General features: G+C 43.5%; 1 protein-coding gene across 1 annotated transcript; it reads right to left on the reverse strand.

Moving 5' to 3' along the window:
• ISY1 (ISY1 splicing factor homolog) lies at positions 1 to 10029 on the reverse strand. Its single transcript, XM_029965209.1, has 10 exons — positions 9968 to 10029; positions 8598 to 8649; positions 7075 to 7140; positions 6575 to 6617; positions 6300 to 6412; positions 5992 to 6109; positions 5164 to 5286; positions 3076 to 3179; positions 1913 to 1999; positions 1 to 776 (listed from the first exon to the last, which is right to left on the reverse strand). Coding segments are annotated over exons 1-10 (816 nt in total). The 5' UTR covers positions 9970 to 10029; the 3' UTR covers positions 1 to 668.
• Between the last annotated feature and the right edge of the window lie 79 nt (positions 10030 to 10108).

Below are 10108 nucleotides of genomic sequence, written 5' to 3' on the forward strand. Positions count from 1 at the left end.
TCAGGTTGTAAATAAGTTTTACTAAAAATATTTGAGCAAGGTATCACAAAGTTTTTTACAACAGCTGCTGAAATATCCAGCATTTAAGCAATCCATCCAGGCGCAGTTACAAACCACAAAAAGGGCAGCAGATTTTAGACACTGTATGTGTTACACAAAGAACCAAATCTACTTCAAAGTCACTCATAAGATCTGTCATCCAAGTACCTCTAAACAGGTTCTAGGCTATTCTTGTAAACTAAGCAGGTGTAACTGAGTTAATTCTGGATTCAGCTCATCAAAACCCAGCATGAGAAGGATGTGTACACTTACAGTCAGGATAGAGCAGAGAGGGTGGCAGGAACGCCATTGGCTTCCCCTCGGGATTTCAGAGGTCGGTGGGTGTGTGGTTCTATCTGTAAGAGGCACCACTGCACAGACCCTCTTACAAACTGAAGGGACTGATGACAGCTGTAGATGCAGAGACAAGGTCTGATCTTTGTCAGCACTGGAGTGCCAGTCATTCTACTGGATAAACCAAAATGATGGGTTTCCTTTGCAGAACACACTGTAATTCCATCAGTTTGCTCTTGACATCCAAAGGACTTTCAGAGCTAAAAGCCATTGCTACCGAACATAGGAACCTGCTGCTTTTGGGTGGATTACTCCCAAACCAGGCCATGCTGGTGTTACAGTCCCAGCAGCGTCTTGGCCTCCTCGCTCTGTGCCAGGAGGGTCTCACTGGCATACTTCTGGAGGAGCTCCATCTTCTTCCTGCGCACGAGAGCTTCCTCAATCTGCAAAGAGAGAAACAGGATGGCATTTAGCTTAAGTGAGATGCTGAAACCCAGGATGCTCAGCTACGGACAGGAGGAAGGAAAACAGCCTGGGAAAGGACTGTGTACTAGTGTAAAAGTAGTGGAACTATGATGAGTCAGGAGTACCCTTTTTAATACTCAGATGAAGCTCCTGGAAGTCAAAAGAAGCAGTAAAACAGATGCCTGTTTCTGGTCTATGCTCCTACCCTTGTTAATCAGAATGTTAGCTGCCATTTCATTTTGATCTGTTCCAAATGATTCCCTCAGATACAGCTTTAGGAAATGCAGAACTCATGGGTCTATGCCACAGGAGTCCACACCTCTGAACTAACATTTAGTGAGTGTGCCCTTCACATCAGCCATGGCCAGGAACCTCTGCCCTGCATTTTGCCTGGAAGTGCCAGTGATACCTGATCCTTTAAGAAGCACATACTTCAAAGATCTACTAATAACAACCTGCACAACTTGTTTTAGTCTCAGTAATGATTTTATAGTTGTCCAGATCGCACACAGCATCTCTCAAAATAAGTGTTCTGAACCTTGATTTTTAGTAATTCAGAATCTAGAAGGTACAATCCTGTAGGCATAAGGTATGGAGTGATTTGCCACTAAGAAAGAGAAACAGCTGCATAACTCCAGAACCTTTTTACCTGGGTTGTGCTTCAAACAACCTGTCACTGTGAAGGTAATAAACACCCTAGAGCAGTTTCAAAATATAACAGTCAATTCAAGGTCATGCCACCAAAATAATTTTAGAAAATTTATGAGAACAAACCCTGCAATTCAGAAATCATCCCATTAAATTTAAAAAAGCACACCATCAGCAGAAAGGTACAGTGCAGATATAGTAGACAATCCTGGTTATTGATCATAGCACCACAACACTTTCCAATTTATGGAATATTTATGAAGGTTTTGGAAATTCTCAGGTGAAAAGTGTTATAGCAATGGTACCACAACACAACCACAGTATTTGCAAGAGAAATAAACAGCTGCAGAGTCAAATCACAGAAATAACCAATTTAGGGCACTTTTACTGATGATGTGACATAAGTGAAGATCTGCCTTGCAAAAGCCAGCGTGCATCTCTGCAACCTAATTTTGTTATGTCTTACCTCCTGCTGAGTTGGCACTGGAACATGTGCAATGAATTTCTGTTGGCCTTCTTCTCCTTCTCTTTCCTTGCCACCTTCCTCATCAGACTAAAAAGTGAAAAAATTAAGCCACATCAAGTTTATTTTCTATAGAGGTCATAAAAAAGCCCTTTTTCACTTGCTTTGCCAGAAGGAACCAGGATAGAGCATGATCAACACTGCAAACAGAGCAATTAGGTGAAGAGAACTGAACACCAAAGGAATATGACAAGGATCACATCCAGACCCTGCTCCCTGACATTTTCAAAATTACTGCTTCCATTGTTCATATGGCCTTTGCTCTGCTGGATGTAAAGCTCTATTTACTCCTCTTCCATATCTCTGGATATGGAAGGTATGTGGTTTATACCACAGCAAAGGTATAAACAGGAGAGGAGCCAGCTAAGCAAGAAGAAAGCAAGTGCTTTAAAAATATAGGTACCATTTCCCTGTGCAGCTCTGAACTGCTTTGTCTCACACCTGAGAGCTGGTCTCACAAATCAGGAGACAATACAAATAAAACAGGGGACTGGAGGAGCCACCAGATTCACATTATGGACTATCTCCTTTTCATTCTTGTATCAAACCCACTTAGGTACAGACTACAAATGAGAACTTGTTTCCAGTATCCCTTTGACAGGTCTTGCAGGGAGAACAAAGAAACAGGAGCCGTGTCCCAGCAGTGACAGCAGCATAAGCAAAGCCTTGCTGTGTCAGGATTCAAGTGTGAACAAGGCCTTGCAACCCTTGGTTTTGCTAAGCAGTGGCAGTAGGACATTAACAGCACAAGCAGCTTTGGGGACAGGATACCGATGCAGGCTGTACCTACAAGCACAGCTGACCACAAACACCACCTCGACAAACACAGAATTCCAGGCAGTGCCAGTTAAATCACAGCAAGGGCTCAGCAGCTGGTTCTCACTTGAGTGAAAGGTCTTCCCTAGGTGCCAGCCTTCAGTGCTCTCTAAACTTGGCCCAAGTGTAATCACTGCTACTGATTCTTACTAAGCAGGGCCAATGGTGCAGTTGGTCAGGTGTGGAGAAGGGCAGGGCACAGCACACAGGTTCTCAGCACAGTAACACCACATCCAAGAAGGCAGCAGAGAAGATACATGAAATGTCACTTCATCTTAGCCATCACCTACCTCATCATCATTGACAGCATAGATATTTTCTTCCTCCTCCTCCTCACCTCTTGCAAGTCGTGCTTCCCTCTCCATTTTCCATTTTTCCACTGCTTCTGCTATAACTGGTTAGCAAAGGAAAATGGTAAGTGTATCTGAGAGCCAGTCAAAGTAGCATGGTCTGATTTCCAAAGCTTTTCCAGTGGACTTAAACTTCTTGCCTAAATCCTCTACATCAATAACACACATTTACTGTAGAACCTCAATGTACCATCTAATAAAACACAGCAGTGTAGTCTGAGCAAAACCCACGATGGCACTGTCAAAGTGTGGCACTTGCTAATGCCTCAGTTTGGGTACATTTTGGACTCTAAATGTCATGGATAAATACCAACCTACTTTCTGAACTGAGTAACAGGGTCACATGGCCAGGCTCAGTGGCTCTGACAGCTCTGAAGTGTGTCAGCAGCTCTAGAGATGCTGATCACCATGTTGTTAATTAAACATGATTATGCTCCTTACAGTGACACTCACACTTTTTTCTCAGAGTGTGTTTCTCTTACATTGCAGCACTATCCCAATTCTGTACCTCACTGCTAGGTGGAAGCTGTCAGGCTGCTGCACCTCTACTCCAGCAGAGTGCTAGTAAGAGCCAAAAAAAGTTTTAAAAACCTTAATCAGTGACATGGGCAATGCTTAAACTCCTAGAGAGGTACAAGATTAATCCAGTGAGGCAGTAGGAATGCCTAGAAGTCAGCAGGCATTCCCCCAAGCTCTCACAGATCATACAGTAAAGTGCTCTCGCTCAGAGAGCCAGATTTAACCCGTGGCTGTGTTTGTTTGTGGTTCCCTAACAGAAAAGGCACCTCAAATTAAGAAGTTTTTTCAATACTTTGTTTTGCAAAAACTTCACTTACCAAGGTAAAAACCACAAGAGCCCAGACACCCACTGACCCTGAGGGACCCCAGCTCTTGTGCACTAGTTGTCCATTAGCACACCACTGGCTCTGTCAGCACCTCCAGCCTTGTTAGTTCAAGCAGCACAATCACCCAAGGTGACAGTTCCCTTGTTACCCGTGAAGGCAGCCCAGGTCTCTCTCCAGCCCGCAGCCAGAGGATGTGCAGGCTGATCCCTGGGGGGAGGCTGCTGGGAGCCCTATCCCACAGCACTTCCCTTCCCACACTATCACTGCCTGAAGCAGCTCCCCTTCCCTCGGGTCAGGGCTCCACAACACTGGTTAGTTAAACATTTCCTTTAGCCCCCTCCTCCTCCCTACCCTGTAACCTGACAAGGCACCACTTGAACACGCAATACTGGGAGTGTCTCACACATGGAGAAAGGATAACTGAGGATCAGGCAGTGCTCACCAGCAGCACTAAGAGAACCATTCAGGAAACAGCTAAGCTCTTAAAGGTGCTGTGTGGTCTCTTGCTTGAGCTACACAAATAACAGAAAATGGCTCACAGTGCTGAAGAGCTTGAGGAATTAAGACTCATAATCCTGATGTCTTTAGCAGGGAGGTCAGAAGAAACAACACTAGAAAACTATGTGAGCACGCACATGGATAAACAGTATTTACTGAGAAAAACAGATTTAAAAGGAGAAAAGATTCACAAATGTGTTGAAGTTCGAAGATAGATGATGTGGATAAATAAACACAAGTCACCCAGACTTCAAGGTTTCCAGAAGGCCTCTCTAATCTCCCAAAAAACCAAACAGCTATGTTTATGGATAAATAAATAATGAGGTGAGACAGGAAACAGATGGCATGGGTGGTTTTTACAAGGGAGGGAGGTAACTGCTGGAGTCCCATAGATCTCATTGCTGCAACCTACTCTTTTTTACAGTCTTAAGCATGAAAAAGGTAGGGAAAAAAGGAAATTTTCCTTCAATAGTGAATGACCTGCTGACAATATTAAATCATTAACAGTAGTAAAGATGAAAGTCAATTCTAAAGCACACACCTCCAACCTGAAATGCCTTACACAGTGATCTGGATACCTATGTGACAGACAGCCACAGATAAGACAACACTCACAGGGAAAAAAAAAGGCACCTTCACTTCAAGGTCCACTATCTCCCTCCTTGGGCTGAAGAATCCCACATACCTTTCTTTTCATGCTCCTGTTCCAGAGGCTCCAGAATGCCATCGTCCTCGTCCCTGTAGCCGTAGTACTCAGCATCGATGTCCTTCATGAGCTCAGCCCGAGTTTTCCGTGGGGGTGGGAGGGCTGCAGGAACACCCTGTCACTCACCCAGCTCCATCCCATCACTGTGTACTCCCAGTTCCCATCACACCTCACAGCACCCAACTGCTGCCAGCTTGGGGGCACTGCGTTGGACTCTGTCCCACACAAACCAGTTCCAATACACGACCCAGTGCTTCCCCCAGGGCATGGAGTACCTCCCATAATTCCTCTTTGCAGATGGCAAGGAAGAAGGAGCTGGTTCAGTAGCTGCCTCACTTTCAGGCCCAAGCAATTCCCACTCATTCTCTGACAAATCAATAGATTTATCCCTCACATCTAGTTTTTCCTGTTATGAAAGCTGATTCCTGCTCCTAAACTTGTGTTCAACCCAGCTTCCCCTTTTTCTTCTTTTTCTTTAACCTCTGAGCTCCAAGTGCTGTTTAGAACTTCCTGATGAAGTTAGTCTGTTATGCTGAAAAGATTCTATAGGACCTCAGTTCTTATCATTTGGAACTCCCAGAAGAAACCAGTTTACTCTTTTCTAGATTCCTTTAATTGCAAACAGCCAAAGGTGTTCTTTGCCCAAAGAAATACCATTTCATTACTTGTGCTCAGAGTTTCATTTATCTGACCTAAGACATGGCCCAGAAATGCTGTCACCAGCACTCCTCACAAGCTACAACAACATTTGACTCAAGACACGCTATAATTTACAGTCATGTCTGGGAAGAGTTGCTCTTTACTTACGTTCCTTTTCAAAAAGCTCTCTGACTCCTGGTAAATCCTTTGCAGCTCCAAAATATTTGTAGCCCCTGTTCCCTGGAACTTCTTTCCCTTCATGATCTAACATTTTCGGTCCAATCCGCTGGAAAACAAACAGAGTTTAAAATTTTCTTCTAACAACAACCAAGCATTTTTAGGGGCTGAATAAAGATCCTCTCTAACAAACACTGGCCAAGGCACACACGGTTAACTAAATGTTGCACAGATTTTTACCAGTAGTCACTTCAGTTGTAAGCAGAACAACCAGGCAGTACAACACATTCTACACTCACAGCGTAATCAGGGCCTCCCAGCTCCTTTATTCTGTATTCCCAGTGTCCTTTCTCCCTCAGAAGTTTGTTTATTTCATCATTCAGGTCCCGAATTCTGAATTCACCCAATCCAGCTGTTAGAGAGAAAAAAGACAGTACATTAGGCAGCTCACTAGAAGCACCAAAGTAATTTCAGAATTTATGCAATGGAAACAACATAGTTCACATGAGATTTTTACTGAAATGGCTTAGGACTGGAGATTCAAAAAGATAAAACATTATTAGAAAAATCTTACCATTCTGAATCTGTGCCACTTTCTTGGAAATCTCCCCAATGATCTACTCAAATAAGAACACAGAAATTAATCTCTGAAGAAAACCTATCTTCAGTGGAGAAGACAGAGCCAGATTGTTTGAGAGGTGCATGACAATAAGACAAGCAGCAACAAAACACAAGTTGAAACTGTGGAAATTCTGATTAAATTCACGGAGGGGTGGTGGAAGGGAAATAATTAAGAAGGTAATCAAACACTGCAACAGTGGTCCCAAAAAGCTGTGGAATATAAAATCCTTGAAGATATTTAAATCACATTGGACCTCAGCTGGACACGGTCCTGGGTCAACTTGACCACTTTGAACAACGTAGTGAACTGTATGACCTTCCCATCTAAATAGTTCTGTGATTAACTGTCAGTGTACTGAGGAAAAATGTAAAAAATTGCAAGCAGGCCGCTGAAATAGGAGTGCTCAACTTCCACCTCCCAGAGAATTAGAAAAGCCCACAGGGTGCTATTACCTGTCGCCTCCATTTCTCAGCTTTGGGCAGTTCATTACACTCGGATGCAAGGAAAGGTCTCCGTTCCTGTTTGACACACAGACACACCATCAAGGTTAACCAAGAATCCACATATCCACAGCACTTCACACAAACTTATCCCAAATTACACTACCAAGCTCCTGGGCCTTCTGCTCCTACTGATTTTCAGTAAATGGAAAACAATAATGGTTTACAGCCCTGCCAAATTAAACTATCAAGAATGTAAAAAGCTACTTTAAATACACTCTATCCAAAACACCCCACAATCCTCTCCAACACAAAGAACATTCCATTTTAAACAGTTTCACCATTTTCAGCACACTAACAGCTAAATAAAATCCACTGCCTTCCAAGAACAGGTTAAGTTTAAGCCTGTCCTTCTCAATTGCTACTACCTAAATAATCTAATTTTTTCCAAGACGATTTTGTTTTGTATTCCAATAGTTCATCTTACCTCTAGGACCCTGTGTGTGGTTATTTTGTCCCTTTCCTCACAGCACTTCCACACCTCTACCTTTTATCTATGTAAACAGCCTTTCTTCACATAACCTATCAGAAACTCTACAGTTTCTCCAAACTGTCATTTTTCACTTTCCTGTTTCATATTGCTCACTTATAAACCTCTCCAAAAAGCTAACTGAGAACACTCTGATCCTTACATAAATATTCTTGCACTTTGAGTTTTGATTTGGTGAAAAGTGCTCAGGAAAATCCAGAGAGAGTTGGGAACAAGGTTCTGTGAGATGCTATTTCTTTTGTTAGAGTGGTGGTATTTTTTAAATTACAAAGTCCGTTTTTTGATCAATCTGACAGTAATAAAAAAAAATCCACATGACAGTGAAGCCCATCATGAACAGCAGCACAGTTGTCACATGCTGGGTTAACAACATGCCAGCATTGTGTCTCATGGGAGTCTGGAGCTCAGGGACCTTGAAGGCCTCTGCTTCATGGTTGCCCTTTTGTCAGAACATCCCCAATAGATGAGATTATGAGAAGGATTTCTCTACTTCTGGGAAGAAATCCAAACCAACCTTGTGATTACTGTCAGTGTTTGTGCGTGAATTTGCCTAAGTAGTTGCAGATGGAGGTAACTTCAGACTCAAAAATAATGTTCATTTTTTTCCCAGAATGCTGCCTCTATTTATAGCATTACTATAGTTTGGTTGGGGCTTCTTCCCCCAAACTATTACATATTCTACCTATATTCCATAAAAAAATTAAGTGATGTTCACTTTGCACTTTCTTCTTGGCAGCCAAGCCAACATACCTCTGAAACAGATACATATGTGACGTTTAAGTAAGTTATTTATTTAGGAAAGTTCTGGTTACCATTTCTGGTTTGTGTGACTGTGAAATACAGTCAGTTGGAACATTTTCCATCTGACTGATGCCAGGCTCCTGCAGGACACCTGGGCCTGGCTCATAACCCAACACAGCTCTGTCCAAGGCCTGCATTCCTCTCTGAACAGAACAAACAAACCTTCAGAGCTTTTCCATCCTACCTTTACTTTTCCTTCCTCGAGCTGGGCTTGCCGAAACCTTGCCAAGGCCGTCCTAAAGGGAAGAAAGGAAGCAAATTTACTTCTACAAATTCACATTCCAACAGGAACAAGTCTTGCTCTGAATGTTTATGATGGACTTAATTACAGACCATAGAAAACAAAGGTTTGAACAGATTCACTGACCACCTCCGGCTCTTCCAACTTGTGACTTCTCAACAGTAGAAACCATCAGTGGTTCATGTCTTAGATAAACATATATCCTGGTAAGCACCTAATTATTCTTTCTGTTCAACATATGCCATGATATTGGACGTTTGCAGTGAAAGGACATAAACAAGTTAGAAACAGAAGCATTAAGTTTAGTTGATCTTAGCAGAGAATACATCAAAAAGCAAATAAAAATCTCAGTGGGAAAAAGCTCCATTAAGGAAAGCAGCAGTTAGTAATCAAGTCCATTAGCGTAACTAAAATATTCCCAATCTCTGAAAGCTGAGCAGAGACTACACAACCCTATTTTCAAACAGTTTTATTTATTAGACATTTACTAGTTATGTTAAAAAGCACAGAACAGCCAAGTACATCCAGTACCAGCACACCTACACCCTGCACATAAGCCAGCCACTTTATCTGCTGTTAAGAACCATTTCCAGAATTAAAAACCTGGGAACTTTTCATTCCAGTCCAATGCAGAGGTACTGGATGGGATCACTAACAGTATCCTGAGGTATCAGACAGCTGTGGGCTCTGCAGCCCCTCACTGAGTTACTGTTACAACCTCAGGAAGTATTTTAGGAAAAAGAACAATCAGGAGACTAATATACCATAAGAGCCTCTAATCCAGATGTTTTAGATGTGTGGCCTCCAACCCTTTTCAAAAACTCCTCAGGAAAGCCAATACAAAAATAAATTTGTTAAAAACCACTGGTTTAGCCCAAGCCACTCCCAAGCAGGAATTATCCTTAAAGGAATGCTGCCAGATTCCTATCTGGCTTGGCATCTCTGTTTCAAAAACTGGAACTGCCCAAAAGCAAAAGGGGCCCTTGGAACATATTCCAGTGTACTTATCTCCCAGCCCTTGCTGCAGTGTCTGTCCTGCACAAAACCACCCAGCACAGCTAGGAGGGCTCCACAGCACCAGGCACGTGCCCTCCTCTCCCCACTGCCACTGGAGCAGCACGTGGGCAATTAAGTACCCAAAAGCATCAATAAACTCGTGGTGCTTTAAAACAGGCTGGACAACAAGTCCCATGGGGCCAGCGTGGCTCTGTCTGAAACCAGGTACAGCCACGGCCAGCGGGCACAGAGGTGTGAAAGCAGGTACAGCCGCAGGCTCACAGGCAGTCACACACGAGTCATGCTGCCACACTCACATGGCCTTCTCCGCGTTCCGCGCCTGGAACACACAAACAGAGGGCGTCAGTCACAGCCCGGGCCCGCTCTGGGCACTGGCAGGGAGGGAGGGACCCCGGGCCCACCGCGCTCCCCCTTCCCAGCGCTCCTGCCCAGGGTCG

Source organism: Manacus vitellinus, unplaced genomic scaffold, assembly GCF_001715985.3.
Source record: "Manacus vitellinus isolate BGI_N305 unplaced genomic scaffold, ASM171598v3 scaffold_91_pilon, whole genome shotgun sequence".
Taxonomy (NCBI): Eukaryota; Metazoa; Chordata; class Aves; order Passeriformes; family Pipridae; genus Manacus; species Manacus vitellinus.